Raw genomic sequence first — 17,425 nt, 5'->3', positions numbered from 1 at the left:
GAAGGAAGTCCCTGGGAAACAAAAGTCTGTGTATAATCTTAGCACTCAAGAGGTTAAGGTGGGAGGATTACAAATTCCACAGAAAGTGAGATCTTGTTTTGTAAATCAAGCGCTGGAGAACTTAGTCCCTGGTGAAGTGTCTTTGCCTAAGTCGCCAGGTTCCAATTCAGCCCTGAAACAGAACAGGATAGGAACAAACTCAAACTACCTCCTGGGTGACTGACTACAGAACATTATGGGTTCACACCATACACCCTCAGAAGACAGTACGAATTGATGGTGTCGATCCCAGGAGGTAAGGATTATTGCAGAGTGTGGAAAGATATGAGTTAGGGCTGTAAAAGATCTGACATTTTACCCTACCTGCAAGCCACTGACCCTAGGACCATAATCACTAGCAGAGACAATTAACACTCTCAGTGTTCCTCACCGGGCCTGTTTCCTGTGTGACACGCATGCGCTACAGGAGAGAAACCTTGAGACCTTCATCTGGAATTACATCGTTTCTACATCTCACAGCTATTCAAGATGTTTAGAAATGCCCTTGAAAAGATTGTCAGAAAAAGTCGGTCGGTCTCTGTTCTCAAGTCGTGTGGAGACTCTGTTTACACACAGGAGTCATCTTTCATGGCGGCCCACCCCGCGAAAGATATTCCATAGAGGAAGGCTACCAAATAATCACAACGAAGCAGGAACCGGCAGTTAGGGAACATTCAGCTGTCATTTTTGGCAAGAATCCTGCTTGGATTTAAAAAAAAAAAAAAAAAAGTCCCTGTGTAATCCGGACTGGCCTCGGGCTCCTGATCCTCCTGCTTCAGCCTCTCAAGTGCTGAGACTGCAAGCATGTTCACCACGATTTTCTCATCCTGCTTTTAATGGAGCTCTGATGCCAGGAGCATGCTCCCATATTTATTCCTCTCACGCGCCCTTTTCACGGAGATCACAGTTTTACGAACCGAACTCATTTATCTAACCACAAGCCAAAAATCGCAACTTGTCAGGTCTTAGGGCTACCTCGAGACTGCGTTAAGTCGGACTAAAGTCAGTGAACGACCTATGTGACGGTTTTGAGAAACCATTCTCAGTGCTGCAAGACCCAGTCACTGCTTTGGACCCGGGTTCGAGGACCTAAGGAGGTAAAACACGAACGTTCACTTCCACTTATCTTGGGAGTCTGAGACTTTGGGAATTAAGTAAGGATGGCGGCCCACGGCTGCACTTTCTTTCCATCTGACAACACAGGTCTCGCACTCCGGTTGGGAACCAAGATCCATACCCGTGTACCTACGGGGATTGCCCGGGAGGGAGCGGGGAGCGGGGGACCAGGGACAAGGGACCAAGGGACCAGGGACCAGACCTCTTCCGGGAGACCCCGCACAGACCGGAAGTGGGCGGGTCAGCTCCCTTAACGCGCATTCACCATAGGTTGGAGTCGCGGTCGCTCTCCGCTTGACGAGCTGGGACCACGCCCACAGGCTGGTCCTGAAGTCGGCGTCGGTGGTGACCACGGCGGCTGCTGCTCCTGCGATGGAGCCGGGCCCCTCTGTGTCCCCGGGACCTTCGCTCTCATTCAAAGAGGAGCTTCTGTGTGCTGTATGCTACGACCCGTTCCGCGACGCGGTGACGCTGCGCTGCGGCCACAACTTTTGCCGCCGGTGTGTGAGCGGCTGCTGGGAGGTGCAGACGACGCCCTCGTGCCCGGTGTGCAAGGAACGAGCGGCTCCCGGGGAACTGCGCACCAACCACACGCTCAACAACCTGGTGGAGACCCTGCTGCGGGAGGAGGCCGAGGGAGCGCGCTGGACAGGTCGCCGATCCCCGCGCCCCTGCCGCGCGCACCGCGCTCCTCTTACTCTCTTCTGTCTGGAGGACAAGGAGCTGCTGTGCTATGCCTGCCAGGCTGAAGCCCGGCACCAGGAGCATCGCGTGCAGCCCATCAAGGACACTGCACAGGACTTCCGGGTGAGCAACGCGCCACCCACTCTTGGGGACCCCGGATTGCCCCCTCTCCCTCCCCCAGGCCCAACCACCTTCGTGTCCACCGTCCAGACCCCCGTGTGAACGATGCCGCAGTGGCACCGCCCTCAGACTTTCGGGCTTGTCACGTTTAGTTTAGAAGGAGGTCAGGCCCTAGCTCGGATTCTGAGGCCTTGATTGAGATTTCCCCAGTCCAGCGCCCCCGCCTCCCCACCTCCCTGGGTTTCCGAGACATAGGACAGGCCTGTGGCGCTGGCCTGCTGCATTTCTCTGATTACTCTTTTAGCATCAAATTTCAGGAGTTCCAGTGGCTATAATTAAACCAAGAGCAGCTGACACAGCAAAATTAGCGTGGGGAAGGGTGGGTGTCGGTGCTGCAGGGTTCAAGCACCGGCTTCATACATTCCGGGCAAGTACTCTACCATGCAGCTGCATCCTCAGCCTAGTTCTGATTTTGAGCTGAACTCTTAAATTAGCCAGGCTGGCCTTGAACTTGCTCTTCGATAGCCTCAGCCTTCTAAGTGGCTGATATTACAGGCCTGTGACTCAAGGCCCAGAGAGAAATCTTTGTTCTAAAACAGGAAAAAAAAAAGTTGTTTTTTTTTTTAAAAGTAAACAAGGTCAGACATTTTCAAAAACCTTTGGCCTAATCGCTTAGAAATGCTCCATTGCTTTCCAAAGCACTCATACTGGCTTATCAACTGACTTTTTAAAAGGGCCTTTAATCCCAGCCCTTGGGAGGCAGAGGCAGGTGGATCTCTGTGAGTTCAAGACCAGCCTGGTCTACAAGAGCTAGTACAGGCTCCAAAGCTACAGAGAAATCCTGTCTTGAAAAAAGGGGGGTGTGGGGGGAGTTCTGAAATGTGCATTTTACTCTGACAGTGTCTTGTAACTTTTATATTTTTTAAAGCTACTGATCGACTCAAACAGCTAAATTTGTTTCATCAGCTACTAATATATGTGTCAGACCCACAGTTGGGAGGGCTGAGGCTAGCTGCTAGGAAGCCCAGTGTAGAGAAGAGGGGGCACTGCAAGAGCCCACAGCGTCTGATCTTCAGACACCCTTCCCACACTGTGAGAAACAGCATGGCCGCAGTTCCGTACAGAGTGGAGTGGGGCAGGTGGATTGGATGCCGTTATGCATGTTGCTCGTCGTCACATTTGCTCGGCGATCGTCCATTCTTGTTCCCACTTCCACCCGCAGAAATGCTAGATCCCTATTTGGCATAACTGAAGTGGGCAGTCGGTAGGTTTGGGTCCTGATTTGAATTCCCCAAGGCTGGCAGATGTACAGATTAGCATAGGCGGTGTCTCCAGAATGGGGGCCGGGGACCAAGCCTCATCTGAAGACCAGTGAACCAGGGGGCAGGGAACATAGATGTTGCGCACGACACCCGTCTGCACTCTATGTGCCACCATACAGTTCATGAACTGGGCAAGGGGCAGAGACACACAGACAGAGAGAGAGAGAGACAGAGACACAGATCATCCTTGATACCAAAATGCCCCAAGAATGCCCCCTTTATTGTGTCCAGGGGCAGCTTATATAGGGATAGCCACATCCCAGCCAAATGCACCAGAAACCATTCCTCTGCCATCAGGAACTCCTGGGGGTGGGGGTGGGGGTCTCATGCTCAGAGCAGCTGTAGGCACTCAGATCAGGAGAAAACAAGTTATTTACAAGAAATTCGGGATCTGGGGGGTTCACTGCTCCCAACACATAGGCTTGGAGACAGCCTTTTGTTCTTGTTCTGGGAGGTCTCCGAGACACTGAGGAGATCAAATTTCATAATTCCTCCTCTCAGGGAGGTAATCACAAATATCTGGAGGATTCATAGAGGCCATAACCAGGTGAGGGAGGCCGGGGGGAGCTATTTGTAAGCAGATGCTACAGCATGTAGAAGGTTCAGGAAGAGAGAAAGCATTAGACACCAGGTGAAGCCAGGAGAATGGTGGTGTGGTGCCCTCCAGTGGGTGCTCAGCATGAGTCTAAGAGCTGGGAGTGGGCTAGCCTGAAACATCCAGGAGAGCGCACACTGCCGTGCTCGCTGCTGTGCTCAGATGCCCATTCATATATTCGTTTGTGAAATAAACACACTGAGGACCCTTTGTCTGCTGCACTCTGGCAACTTAGGTCCCTAAGACAGCCTCTCTGCCCTAGTTCATTGCGGCTTGACACAGCCTAGGGCCATCTGAGGGAATTTCAATTGAGGGTTTGCCCCAAAAGGATGATTGGTGTGGTACACTGTGATCCTAGGTGGTATAAGAAAGCTAACTGAACAACACGAGCCCGGGAATGACTCAGAGAGCAGCGTACCTCCCTGATTTCCACAGTTTCTGTATTAGTTCGTGCTTGATTTCCTGCCCTGACATCTTCTGGTGATGAAATGTAACACGGAAGTATAAACCAGAATAAACTTTTTTTTTGGTCGTCATGGCAACAGAAAGCAAACTAGAACACTCTGCTTCTGGAAGTTGACATTTCAGAGGAGCGGGCAAGGCAGTTGGTAGATGAACATGGTTCTGTGTGGTTGGATATGGGTGTGGGTTGAGGGTGCAAGCAGCATAGGAAGACCCACCCCAAGGTAAGAATGGGGGCTGATAGAGTAAGCACAGCCCTCCTGGGGTACCCTCTGGCATCCCCAGAGGAGCATTAGTGCTGATGTCCAGCGGCACTAATCTTTGAGGACTGACTTATTCTGTGCTAGATCTCCTTAAGTATTGACAAAATTTGATGTCCACAGAAACCCTGACGCTGTGTGATGGTTAATCTTGACAGTGACAGTAAAGCCTAACTCCTTGAGGGTCTGAAGGTGTTCCAAGAATGAGACCCTGACCCTGTCAGTGAGTGCCCTCACAGGTTCATCATTTGATGGCCTCACTGGTAGGTGGTAAGTTAGGAGGTGGGGCCTAGGTGGAGGAAGGCAGTTTGTCAGGGGGTATCCTTGGGGCTATATCTTGTATCTCTTTCTCTGCTTCTTGGCCACCTCTGCTCCACCCCCCCCCCCCCAACCGTGTGATGGATTGAACCTACACTTCTGAAACTGAGCAAAAGGGAGAATTCTCTCTGGTTGTTCTGTTAAGTTTGTGACCCACAGCTCTCTAGAAGTAATGAAGGCCATGTGTGTTGGTGTTTTTATTACTGCTGCCAAGCAGATCCATTCTGAAGACACTGACGGGGTTGCTAATGAGCTGGGACTTTGCCCTAACACAGTGGGACCTGATGGAAGGGCTGACCAGATTTAGAACATGTCATAGCCGACCAACCAGAGCTTATGGTTGGACTCCACAGTGTGATTCCAGCTGCGCTAGTTCCCCGGCCTGACTTCTAGTGCTAACTTGTCTCTCTGTGTTCCCCACATTAGGCCAAGTGTAAGAACATGGAGCATGTGCTTCGGGAGAAAGCCAAGGCCTTTTGGTCCCTGAGGCGTACCTATGAGGCCATCGCCAAACACAATGAGGTAAGTGCTGGGGCGGGTGGGAAGTTTGGGAGAATTGAGAGGTGCAGGAAGATGAGTCCCTGGCTTTGGCCATGCCCTTGGATGCCAGCGGGGCCTCTCTAACACTGATGAAGGGCATGGTCAGGCAAGTAGCCACAGGAGTGCATCCAGAAGACACCTCCATCATCTGCACCGTGATCCGTGGTGTCACACATCGCCAGCTCCTGGTCAAACCAGTGGTGACCTAGGGCTCCTTAGAGAGCATACGATACCTCCCAGTTCTCCTTCCAGAATGATCTGTGGCTGTCAAACTCCCCACCCCACAGCTGTAACTCACCTGGCCTTCCTACCTGCCTCAACTCCCCTGCAGTCAGTGTCCAGGCACCTGAGCGAGCATTCTTTGGTAAACCATATCAGCCATGGCATGCTTGTACTCACACCATCCACTGATTCTAGTAGCGTCAAGACTTTCGTGCTCTATATCTGCCCATCTGCTGGCCATCTCTGTTCCTTTACTGGTCCCAGTTTTATCAGGCCCGCACACTAAAGTCTCAGTTTGCATATTCCTTCTGGGAGGTGCTCCTTGAACACAGTTCCCAAGATCGCCATACCTCGTTACTCTACCGCATGTCTCTCGGACACTTAACCTGCAATTTATCTTTCTATTTTGCTTTTTATCTGCTTCCATCAGAATGTAAGGAATGCAAGCACATTCATTATTTCTAGTATCAGAATGTTCTAGGCATAAGCTTTTGGCTGGTGTAAACACCACAGCAAGGTGCAGTGAGGCCTTGACCTTAGGTGCACGCGTACTGGAGGGTCCAGAGAGTTAGGAAGGCTACATCAGGTGACAGGCTAGAGCTAGATAGACCGTTAGAAACATTTCGCGAGCTGGCAGGACAGGGACTGCCGAAGCAGGCTGTGTAGTAGAACCAGCCCAACCCTGAGTGTCCAGGAAGTCCCTTTGCCCTACCAAGTAGGAGAAGTCAGTCTCAGGCAGTTTCTCTTTAAGCATTCAGAATGACTCATGGAAGCAGCAATGGAGAGAAGCCTTTTGTGATGGCTCACAAACCAACAAGCTGACTTGAGTCTTTGGAAATCAACTTGTCATCATGTGTATCAGTCAGGGTTCTCTAGAGAAATGGAACGTGCCCCCCATTTCTGGATTCCAGATAATTCCAGCTGCGGTCAAGTTGACAACCAAGCGCAGCCATTACAGGATGTCAGGCCCTGGGTGACCTGAACCAAGCGCAGCCATCACAGGATGTCAGGCCCTGGGTGACCTGAACCAAGCACGGCCGTCACAGGATGTCAGGGCCCTGGGTGACCTGAACTGGAAGTCCAGTCCAAAAGTGGAGCCTGTTGCGGCTGCTGGAAGACACTTTTCCAGGTGTTTAGGTATTGGTCTTTTTGAGACAGGGTCATGCTATGTGGTCTGGCTGGCCTTGAACTTACAGAGATCAGCCTGCCTCTGCCTCCCGAGTGCTGGGATTAAAGCTCCTTTCTGGTTATTTATTGTTCCTAGGAAATGAGGGTGGATTGTGTTGATAATATATGCTGCACATAATTTTCCTAGCACGCCATATCTTCAGTGAACTGGATTTCTGTTATTTTCATTTTTCAGCAAGTCATTTCGTCATTATCGTCTCAGAGCCATAGTATGAGTCCCTGCATTAGAGGACAGCCTGCTGTAGCTAGAGCATGTGGTCTGAATTATTTTTCTGATAATCACCCTGGCATTACATATATGAATTTCATCTAGTTACTGTTTTTACTGCATGTTCTAGCTCGGGGTTTTGTTGCCATGACAAACACCATGACCACAAACAGCTTATGGAAGGAAAGAGTTTGTTTCAGTCTGTAGGTCCCAGTCTGTCATTAAAGGACATCAGAGCAAGGACCTGGGCAAGCCTATCCTGTAGAACATTACCTCTGACCAAAGAACTTGCGCCACATCCAAGAAGTACAGCAGGAACCATGAGGATGCTGTTTGCTGGCTAACAGACCAGCTTTCTTACAGACTTCAGGACTACCTGCTGAGGGAGTGTACTTTTCATAATAACCTGGGCCCTCCTACATTATTAACAACCCAGAGTCCCCCACAGATGTGCCCACAAAGCCATCTGGTCTAGGAAGTTCCTCAGATGAAATTTTTAGTCCCAGCACTGAGGGGAGGCAGAGGTAGGTGGATGTCGGTAAGTTCAAGGATAGCCTCCTGGTCTATGCAGTGAGCCTCAAAAACAGAAAGTTATTTTATACACTCAATCATATTCTTTCTGTGAGCCTTTGGAGTTTCATGTGCTAAGTGGTGATTTTCTTCTTGCACAGACAAGTATTTCTTTGCTTTTCCTCTGAGGCTCTGCATAGTTTGTCCTCACTGCTTTTGTGGTTGTGGCTTGGAATGTGGGTGTCATTAAAATAAATACTTGCAGCTATGTGGTGGTGGTGAACACCTTTAATCCCAGCACTTGGGAGGCAGAGGCAAGCAGATCTCTATGAGTTCGAGGTCAGCCTGGTCTACCTACAGAGTGAGTTGTTCCAGGACTGCTACACAGAGAAATCCTGTCTTAACAACAACAATAATAAAATACTTGCCACAACTATACCAAACCATCTGGACCAATAGAGGTACCCTGATCTTTATCTTTAGGGGTTCCTCATGTCACATCTAGAGCCTTTGAGTTGCTTTGCTGAAAGTAGTCACCAGCTAGGGGCAGCCCAAACCTGACTCCTGACCTTGTGGGCTCCTTCCTGCTCTGGTGCAGGTGCAGACGACTTGGCTGGAAAGCCGCATCCGGGATGAGTTTGACAAGCTCCGAGATTTCCTGAGGGTGGAGGAACAGGCCACTTTGGATGCCATGAAAGAAGAGAGCAGAAAGAAGCACCTGCTGGCCGAGGAGAAGATGAAACAGCTGGCAGAACAGACCGAGGCACTGGCTCGTGAGATTGAGCGCCTGCAGATGGAGATGAAGGAGGATGACATGACCTTCCTCATGGTGAGATGCTCAGGATCCAATCCAAGGGTGGGAGCAGGGTCGGGGCCAGCAGCTAAAGACCCCCAGTCCATTCAGCAGGCTTCCGGTGGTGCTGCGAGTACCTCATTGGCATGGCTTATGCCAGAGCAGTGGCTTGGCAGCTTTGAATTATCCTACCCCTGCCATCATTTCCTACTAACTTTTCTCTTTCCCCATCTTTTTAAATTGTGCAATAATTTAAAATTTTAAAAAAATATAATTACATTTTTATTTGTTGTAGGTAGGTATCTTAGGGTTTCTATAGCTGTGAAGAGACACCATGACCATGGCAGCTCTTATAAAGGAGAACATTTAATTGGGGCTGGCTTACAGTCCAGAGGTCTAGTCCATTGTCATCGTGGCAGGAAGCATGGCAGCAGACATGGTGCTGGAGAAGTAGCTGAGAGTTCTACATCTGGATCACCAAGCAGCGGGAAGAGAGGAAGTGAGCACCTGGGTCTGGCTTGAGCTACTGAAACCTCAAAGCCCAGTAAGGCCACACCCCCGATAGTGCCACTCCCAATGAGTCTATGGGGAACATTTGCATTCAAACCACCACAGTGGGTACGCAGTTCAAAGGGCTTGTGTGGAAGTCAGAGCATCTTATGATAGTCAGCCTTTTCCTGTGGGTCCCAGACAGCAACTATAACCTGCTGAGCCATTAAGTTGGCCCCGATTTTTTATCTTAGTATTCTCTCTCTCATCTCCCATTTCTCTCTCTCCTTCTTCCCCTACCTCCTTCCCTTCCTTTGAATTGGTGGCTGCAAAGCCTAGGCTCTGTGCAGGACAGGTGCTCTTAACTAAAGTACATGTGTGTGAGTACCTGAACCTGCACACAGACACAGAAAAGGAATTCTGTTCTTCCTTTTCGCTGGGTGGTGGTGCACACCTTAAATCCCAGCACTCAGAAGGCAGAGGCAGGCAAATCTCTGTGAATTGAACACCAACCTGATCTACAGAGCGGGTTCCAGGACAGGCTCTAAAGATACACAGAGAAACCCTGTCTCAATTTTTTTTTTCATTTTCTTTCATCCTTTTATTGATTTTTGTCTTTCCTTGTAGAGAAGTTTCTGTGGCTTGAAAGCTACTTTATAATCAGATCCAGTGGCCAGGTGGTCTCTGTGCTTCAGGCACAGTGAGGTCTCTCTGGAGAGTCTTGCAGTGGTGTGAGAAGGGACAAGAGCATTTCCATGTTCAGACAGTGGCCTCACACTGAAGTCTTGAACAGGTTGTCCTGTACCCAGATTGCTCCTGGGAAAGAGAACATCACTTGATGGTTTCCAAAAGCTGTGTTCCTTACTTACCCTTTTCCTAATGATGAACAAATTTCTCTTGTATGTTGTGTTTTACACTATTCGTAATGTAATGTAATTCATAAAATAATTTTGTTATTCATCCACTGATCCTTATGTAAGTTATTTCTTTTGCTTTTATGGGGAGTGGGACTCCAAACACGTATGTGCTGTTTTTGTGTGGACATGTATTTACTTCTGGTTGTGTACCAAGAGCAGATTTCTGGGTTATCTGATAATTCTGCTTTGCCCATGAAAGGGCTGCTAGGCAGTTTTCCAAAGTAGCCGTGTTGTTTTCTGCTCCTGTCAGCTGAGTCCGAGAGTCAAGATTCTATACCTCTCAGCCACTTTTCCCATTCCATAGCCTTCTTATGAGTGGGGCGCTGTCTCACTGTGCTTCCAGTGGACATTTCTTCATTCATGTCAGGTGCCTCTGGATCATTGATAGCTCTTCTATCAGATGTCTACTTAATTTCTCTATACCGTTTTCTTTTCTCTTTTCCTTTTTTTTTTTTTGTGGGGGGTTTGTTAGGGAAAGGTGCAGAGTTTCTCTATGTAGCCCTGACTGTTCTGAAACTCACCCTGTAAACCAGGCTGGCCTCAGACTTAAGAGATCCACCTGCTTCTTCCTCCTGAGTGGTTGGACTATGGGTGTGTGCCACCATGCCCTGCTGTGCAGTTCCTGGCAGGTTGTCTTTTCACTGTTTAGCTGTGAGCGGTCCTGCTATGCTCCAGTCCAAGTCTTTTCTCAGTCTTAGCTCTGTATTTAAATCTTAGACTTATTTTAATTGTTTTTTTAATCTGCTACACGGCAGAGGCATGGCCTCCTGTTGCTGTGCCGCTTTTCAGTTGTACCCTCACCACTGGCTAAAAGACATTCTGCCAGCTGACCTGGGTCCCCTGCAGAAGCTCTAAGCGTGAAGCTTCCCTTATCTAGACTGTGGTCCTGTCCCTGTTAGACTGTGGTCCTGTCCTTGTTGTTAGACTGTGGTCCTGTCCCCGTTGTTAGACTGTGATCCTGTCCCCGTTGTTAGCCTGTGGTCCTGTCCCCGTTGTTAGCCTGTGGTCCTGTCCCCATTGTTAGCCTGTGGTCCTGTCCCCGTTGTTAGCCTGTGGTCCTGTCCTTGTTGTTAGACTGTGGTCCTGTCCCCGTTGTTAGCCTGTGGTCCTGTCCCCGTTGTTAGACTGTGGTCCTGTCCCTGTTAGTTAGTCTCACCACTTTCATCACAGTGGCTCCTGTAGCAAGTTTGAAATTGGGGAGTAGGAGTCCTCCAGCTCTCAAGGTTGTTATTCTACATTTCCTAAAACTCTTTGTGAATTTTAGGATCAGTTCTAAGTATGGCCCTGGTTTCCCTCTGCTGTGTCCTCACCATGGCACCTGGGACTTGGAAGGGGCGACATTGAATCAGAGATGAGATCCACATTGGGTGTGTGACATCTGAGTGACACCAGGTCTGCTCGCCCATGAGTGGGGCGCCTGGCCACTCTTCTTCAGAAATTCCCTGCAATTTCTTACTCTGTCTCTATCTTTTTCCCCCCCAGAAACACAAGAGCCGAAAGCGCAGGTAAGTTATCAAGCTGATGGAGGGGAGGGGGCAGGCAGACAGAAAGCCAGGGCTACTCTCTCCAGTGGCTGACAGGCCAGGCAGCTGTCATGCCCAGCTGAGTGGGATCCAGAGGGAGAGGTAGAGGCCGGCCAAGGGGAGCTTTTTAAAGGCATTCCAATGCCGGTTGCCATGAAGGCAGAGTTGTTTGGGAACATAGAGGTAGTCTCCAAGGATTTACAGAACCAGGCACATGACTCCTGTTTCTCAGTTATCAGCAGGCCTGGTTTTTGGCTGGCCTCCTTCCTCCACAGCCTTGGCATTGTGTTGTGGGCGTATGCTCGTTGGGCTCTCCAGGATGGATAAGGAAGAGATACGTCCTGTCTGAAGATGGGAGTGAGTGTTCTAGGCTGTAATGAGTTTCCAGTCTCTGCAGGTGCTCAGCAAAGGCTGGTCAACACTGTGGCTCTTTTTGGATTCCAGCTTGGCCCTCTCATAAGCTGGTGACTCAAGTGTGATTTCTACCTATGAGGATGGCAGCTAGGTTGGAGACCCTCCCACTATGTCTCCCAGTTGTTCAGGATTGAGCCTTCCTGCTGAATCCTAAAAGGCTGTGGCAGCCCAGTGGGCTTCTTGCTCAATCCAGGTTTGTCTTGGGACAGATGGCCACGAAGCTTAGGTATGAGGCAAAGGAAGCAGTCCTGTTGTTTGTAGTAGACTCAGGCAGGCATGCCTGCTCGGCCCCAGCCAATGCCCAGCCTTCCTTTTCCAGACTCTTTTGCACCGTGGAGCCAGCTCCTCTCCAGCCTGGCTTGCTGATGGATGCGTGCAAGTATCTGGAGTCCCTGCAGTACCGTGTCTGGAAGAAGATGCTTGGGTCTGTTGAATCTGGTAAGGATGCAATGAGGTGCTCCAGGCCAATGGAGACCATCCCGTGCTACAGAAACAGCCAAGCGTCTCAGTTTCTCAGCTTTTCCCCCTGCATCCCTTTCCAGGCATGCCCAAGGCCCCTGGTCCTCCCTGCTCTGCTGCACTTCAGAGAGGCTAACACTCCTTTCTATATTCATAACTCTAACATTCAAGATGGAAGACCCAACTCTAGGTCACCTCCCCCAAGGTCACTCTGACTTTCTCCTGCCAGTGTGCCCTGGTTTCATGCCTAGAAATGGCAGTGGCCCAGGGGAATGTTACTTGAATCTCTTGGGTGTCCTGGGAGCATGTGAACCTTTTTACTTCCTAGTCATGTGCTGGGTTAGTCTTCCATGGCTGCTATGACAGAGGACCACAAATTGGCTTAAATGACCAGTCTATTCCCACAGCTTGGGAGGCTAAAAGCTTATTGCTAAGAAATGGGCAAAAACATGGCCCTCAGATCTGTGGGAAGGCCCTTAGATTCTGGTATTTGCTGGCATTGCTTGGGTGTCGTTGGCTTGTGACTGACAAATGTGTTTCTGCCTTGGTTGATCATATAACATTTCTTTCACTGTGTCTATATCTCTAACCCAGTCCCAAATACGATTACGTCCTGAGATACTGGGGCTTGGGGCTTAACACATATTTTGGAGTGGGGGTAAAGTTTGACTTTTGCCACCCCAGCAGCTCAGGACAGTTCCATGCATGCATTGGGGGGCAGAAGAAGGGTGTCCAGTCTGCTGACTTTCCCTTTCTCTCTCTCTCCAGTGCCCTTCAGCTTGGATCCCAATACAGCTGCCGGCTGGCTCAAAGTCGCTGATGACCTCACGAGTGTCATCAACCATGGCTACCGCGTGCAGGTGGAGAATCCTGAGCGCTTCTCCTCAGCACCCTGCTTGCTGGGCTCACAAGTGTTCTCGAAGGGCTCCCATTCCTGGGAGGTGGATGTGGGTGGCCTGCCGAGCTGGCGGGTGGGTGTGGTGAGGGTGCAGGCGCATGTGCAGGCGCAGGCTCAGGCTGATGTGGGTGGCGAAGGCCACGCACACAGCTGCTACCACGACACCCGTTCCGGCTTCTGGTACCTCTGCCGCACGCAGGGTGTGGACGGAGACCACTGCATGACTTCAGACACAGCCACAGCCCCTCTTGTCCAGGCCATGCCACGCCGGCTGCGTGTGGAGCTGGAGTGTGAGGAGGGTGAGCTGTCCTTCTATGACTCTGAGCGCCACTGCCACCTGTACACCTTCCATGCCCACTTTGGGGAAGTGAGGCCCTACTTCTACCTGGGGTCCTCTCGGGGTGATGGTCCCCCAGAGCCTCTGCGCATCTGCCATCTGCGTGTCTCCATCAAGGAAGAGCTGGACATCTGAGCTGCCGCAGTCTGCTGGACACTGGACCGGGGACCTCTTTTGTCCCAGTATCTTCTGGTAGCCACTATTGCCACTCGTGCAGCATCCTGTATCCTGTCTTGTCTTTTCTGGAACTCCATGCCTCTGTCTTTGTTTTTGGTCCCTGTCCTGCTCCAAAGTTAAGAGTCATCCAGGAGAGCTTGGTGAGCCTAGACACTACTTAGAGTTGTGGCACCTTTGGGATGTGGGTTTTCTGACTCCATTGCTGGCGAAATGTTTTCTTGTAGAATGGGCATTTTAAATCATTGTGACCGTTTTTAGAGACGATTAGGCCACCTGTCAGAGATGCCTCTTGTTGAGTCAGTTTGTCACATTTCCCAGGAGGAAAGCCTTGTCAGGCCACACACACGCACGCCCTAGGATTGGTAGAGAGGAGTGGGCAAAGCATTCACCCAGGCTGTCCTACCCCAGTAGGACAAGCTAGGCATTGGCCAGCCTAACCGGACAGCGTGGCTTTTGGCAGTTGGTCTGAGGCCCAGGAGTGCCCGTTTGCCCAACACTGACTGGGATGGTTAGGACAGGAAAGTCCTGACCTGCTCTGTGGGAACTGTGGGGTGTGGGGTACTCTGGAGTGCAGCTCAGTTAGCGGAGGTCACAGCAAAGGCAACTGTAAGGCTGTTGGCAGTGGTTAAGGATTGACCAGTTTCTAGTCAGTGGCCTAGAGGCCAAAGCACCAGAATGTAGTGAGAAGGCAGTCGATACTGGCTGGACCAGGAGCCCAAGCTCTACTCCTCAGTCTCAAGCGGAGCTTCTGGTTGGCATGGAATTGACCCTGATTCATATTCATGCTTTGAAAGTTTCCCCTGAAATTGTCCAAGGTTTCTAGAACGAGAGAGAGAGAACAAACTGTTTTTGCCCCCTCGCTATGGGCCTCAGTTTCCATATCTGTGAATTAGCAGTAGTCTTGAAAATCACGGAGGAAGTTCTGAGAAGGGGCCTGGGGGATGCTGTGTCTGCAGCCTGACCCTGGGATCCAGAGAGTCCTGGCCCTATCTGCCCTTCTCATTGGCTTCAGTCCACTTGTTCTTGCTCTGCTCTCTGCCAGGCTTCACCCCAACTTCTCCTTTGCGTGTACCTCTACGTTTTCTTTCTCAGTCTGGACTATAGATGGAGTCTGATTGCCAGCCGCCAAGTCCCAAGTGGTGTTGTAAAGAGACATGTCTTCCCGGGTGTACTGTCACAGTCAGGGACACGTTACTGACCTAGGACCTGGCATCCCAGTTCAGCCTGCTCCCCGCATTACATAAGCCTAATGCTTTAAACCATGTCGCTCACCCACTAATTGGCTATAAATAGGTCATATACATTGCTTATCTAACAAGTGGGGCCTCAGAAGAAGCCCTGTAGTGCAGGCCAGGCTGGATGCAGGAACAGCGTTGGCAAACCATTACCTTGTGTCAGATGCTTAGGCTCTTTGGGATCCAGGTAGGTGTGAAAGGGTACGCCCTTGGTACGGACGTCTAGTTTATGTGTGAGAAGCTTCCTGAAACCACTGCTACAATGAGCTTTTTATTTTCACTTAATTCTTTTTAAATAGGGAAGTTTCAGTGATCTAGGCTCCTTTAGAGATATTTAACACTACCCACAACGGACTGTGTTTTCTTTCAATGCTTTTGTAAACACAAATTCCTATTGACCCTAACTTGAACCTGGCTTGATGCTTTTCATTGTAAGATTTTATGGTGTGCAGTGAGTGTCCCATTTAGTTTGTTAGTTACAGCTTTTTTAGTTATTATGAGTATAGCTGCTATGAAATTTGTATGCAAGTTTTGTGTGGCTGTGTTTTTTTTTTTTTTTTTTTTTGATTCTCTGTCATATACCTCAGAGTCTGTTTTCCAGGTCATATGATAATTGTATTAAACCCTTTGAGGACTCGCCAAACTGTTTTCTAATAGAGCCGTACGGCTTTCTACTCCCACTGGCAGCAGGTGAGGGCTGGGTTGTTACACATTCTTGCCAGCACTGTCTGCCCTCTAACTTAGCTGTCCTAGTGAGGAAGAAGAGTGTCTCATTTGGCCTTTAGTTGCCATCCCTGCTAACTAAAATGGAGCATCTTTCTTGTGTTCGCTGTGTATCTATCTAAGAGACGCAAGTCTTTGCCCATTGAGGTGTCTGTCCTTTCATTATGAAGTTTTATGAGTTTGTTATGCATTCTAGATAAAAGTTTCTCTGTCAAATAAATTACTTATAAAACTTTCCTCCTATTCAGTGAGCTGTCTTTAAAATTTTTTTGTTGTTGTTGTTTAAGGGGCTGGAGAGATGGCTCAGTGATTAAAAACACCTGCTGCTCTTCAAAGGACCTGAATCCAATCCCCAGCAGCCATATTGAGAGGCTCACAACCTCAGTTTAATTCCAGCTGTAGTGGATCTGACATCTGGTACCCACGTTCATGAAGAACAGGGTGTGCTCTTAACTGCTGAGCCATCTCTCCAGCCCCCTTGTACTGTCTTAGTGATGTTCCTTGGAATTCAGATGTTTACGATTGTGATGCCCAGCATGTTGGCTTTCTTTTCCTTTCTTGCATCTCCTTAAGAGCTTGGGCATTTCCCTGAAGCACATACAACACAAGACCTGTGTTTTGGCTCAGGAATGGAGCAGTTGTGCTGTTGACAGGCCCTTGTCCAAGAGTCTCCTTTCTTTCCATCTCTCTCCTACCTTCTTGTCCTCTTTCGTACCTTCATTACTGCTAAAGGTAGTGAGAAGTTGCTGCACCCTGATAAGCCTCTCTGCCGGCGTGACAATATAATCAAACCAAAACAAACTGAGTTAGGAAAATCCCAGGTTTAAGGATAAAATGCTCCCGAATGATTTTCCAGCACCACAGAGAGGAGACAGGAAAGGAAGACCAGGAAACCACGTGTCTGTTTTCTGGGAGTGGTTTCAGTACCCTGTGGGAGTGGTCTTGAGCATCTCTGGGAAAGGGATTATCATTTGGCGGGCTTTCTGAGATGTGAGAGGGATTGGGTAGGGGTCTTGGGATGGACTTCCACCAGAACAGGTGGCACCTGTTCAGTCTCCCTTTCAAACTCATCCTGTCTTGTTCCTAGAGGAGCCATCCACTTGGTCACCCTAAGGGGCTCCATACTCAAACCTGGGTGGATTTCTCTAGTGCTGTGTTCAGAGGACATATTGCCTTTGTGACCAAGGTTCTCTGACTCCTACACACAAGATTCTAGCTGGGTGAAACTTGGTATCCTTCAGACATGCCACCTGGTTCATACAGGGGCATTTTCATGACAGGGACCTTTTGAGACTGGGTCTTTTGGGGCATTTCCTGCCTGCCCGTGTTCTCTTCTCTATAGCAATGGAGAGTGTCCCAGCTCCTCAGTCCAGTGCCACCTGGAGGGTCTTTGGGGCAGAGTCCTGACAGTGGAGCTTCACACCAGGGGACAGAAGAACCCCTTCCTAGTCATGTTTGAGTGTTCAGAGGCTGTTTTCACCTTGCTCCTCCTTGCTTCTGGAGGATGAAATGTCAACAGAATATGGTCTTTGGTTCAATGTCAGGACAATAGAACCCTCTGTAACTGGCTAGTGATGAGACGGGGCCAGGATTTGTTTGAGATCAAGTGTCACACAGGTCTCATGTTTAGCCCTTGCCGGCCTGGAACATGCTGTGTGGACCAGGCTGACTTCACAGAGATGTACCTGTATCTGCTTCCCAAGTACTAGGATTAGTGTGCAATCACACCCAGACCAGGATTTGTTTTTTATATTTGTATTGTTTATGTTTGTATGTATGTGCCTACAGGAGCCAGACGAGGGTGTCAGATCTCTTGGAGCTGGAGTTGCTGGTATTTGTCAGCTGCCTGACATGGGTGCTGGATCTGAACTCCGTT

At 49.6% G+C, this 17,425-nt stretch overlaps 1 protein-coding gene across 1 annotated transcript; it reads left to right on the top strand.

Annotated features, from left to right (window-relative positions):
• The first annotated feature begins 1,436 nt into the window (after window positions 1–1,436).
• Trim35 (tripartite motif containing 35) lies at window positions 1,437–15,871 on the top strand. Its single transcript, XM_057786573.1, has 6 exons — window positions 1,437–1,962; window positions 5,343–5,438; window positions 8,183–8,413; window positions 11,266–11,288; window positions 12,040–12,158; window positions 12,948–15,871. Exons 1-6 carry the CDS (start codon window positions 1,528–1,530, stop codon window positions 13,547–13,549), a joined length of 1,506 nt encoding a protein of 501 aa, XP_057642556.1. The 5' UTR covers window positions 1,437–1,527; the 3' UTR covers window positions 13,550–15,871.
• The last annotated feature ends 1,554 nt before the right edge of the window (window positions 15,872–17,425 follow it).

The sequence above is a fragment of the Chionomys nivalis genome, chromosome 12 (assembly GCF_950005125.1).
Source record: "Chionomys nivalis chromosome 12, mChiNiv1.1, whole genome shotgun sequence".
Classification (NCBI taxonomy): Eukaryota; Metazoa; Chordata; class Mammalia; order Rodentia; family Cricetidae; genus Chionomys; species Chionomys nivalis.
This window is presented reverse-complemented; position numbering and strand designations above follow the sequence as displayed.

What these genes read in the sequence shown, in the direction of transcription:
- Trim35 (XM_057786573.1), top strand. Translation starts at nt 1,528, where the DNA reads ATGGAGCCGGGCCCCTCTGTGTCCCCGGGACCTTCGCTCTCATTCAAA. An exon ending in ACACTGCACAGGACTTCCGG is followed by an intron (nt 1,963 to 5,342) that starts GTGAGCAACGCG and finishes TCCCCACATTAG; the next exon opens with GCCAAGTGTAAGAACATGGA. An exon ending in CACAAGAGCCGAAAGCGCAG is followed by an intron (nt 11,289 to 12,039) that starts GTAAGTTATCAA and finishes TTCCTTTTCCAG; the next exon opens with ACTCTTTTGCACCGTGGAGC.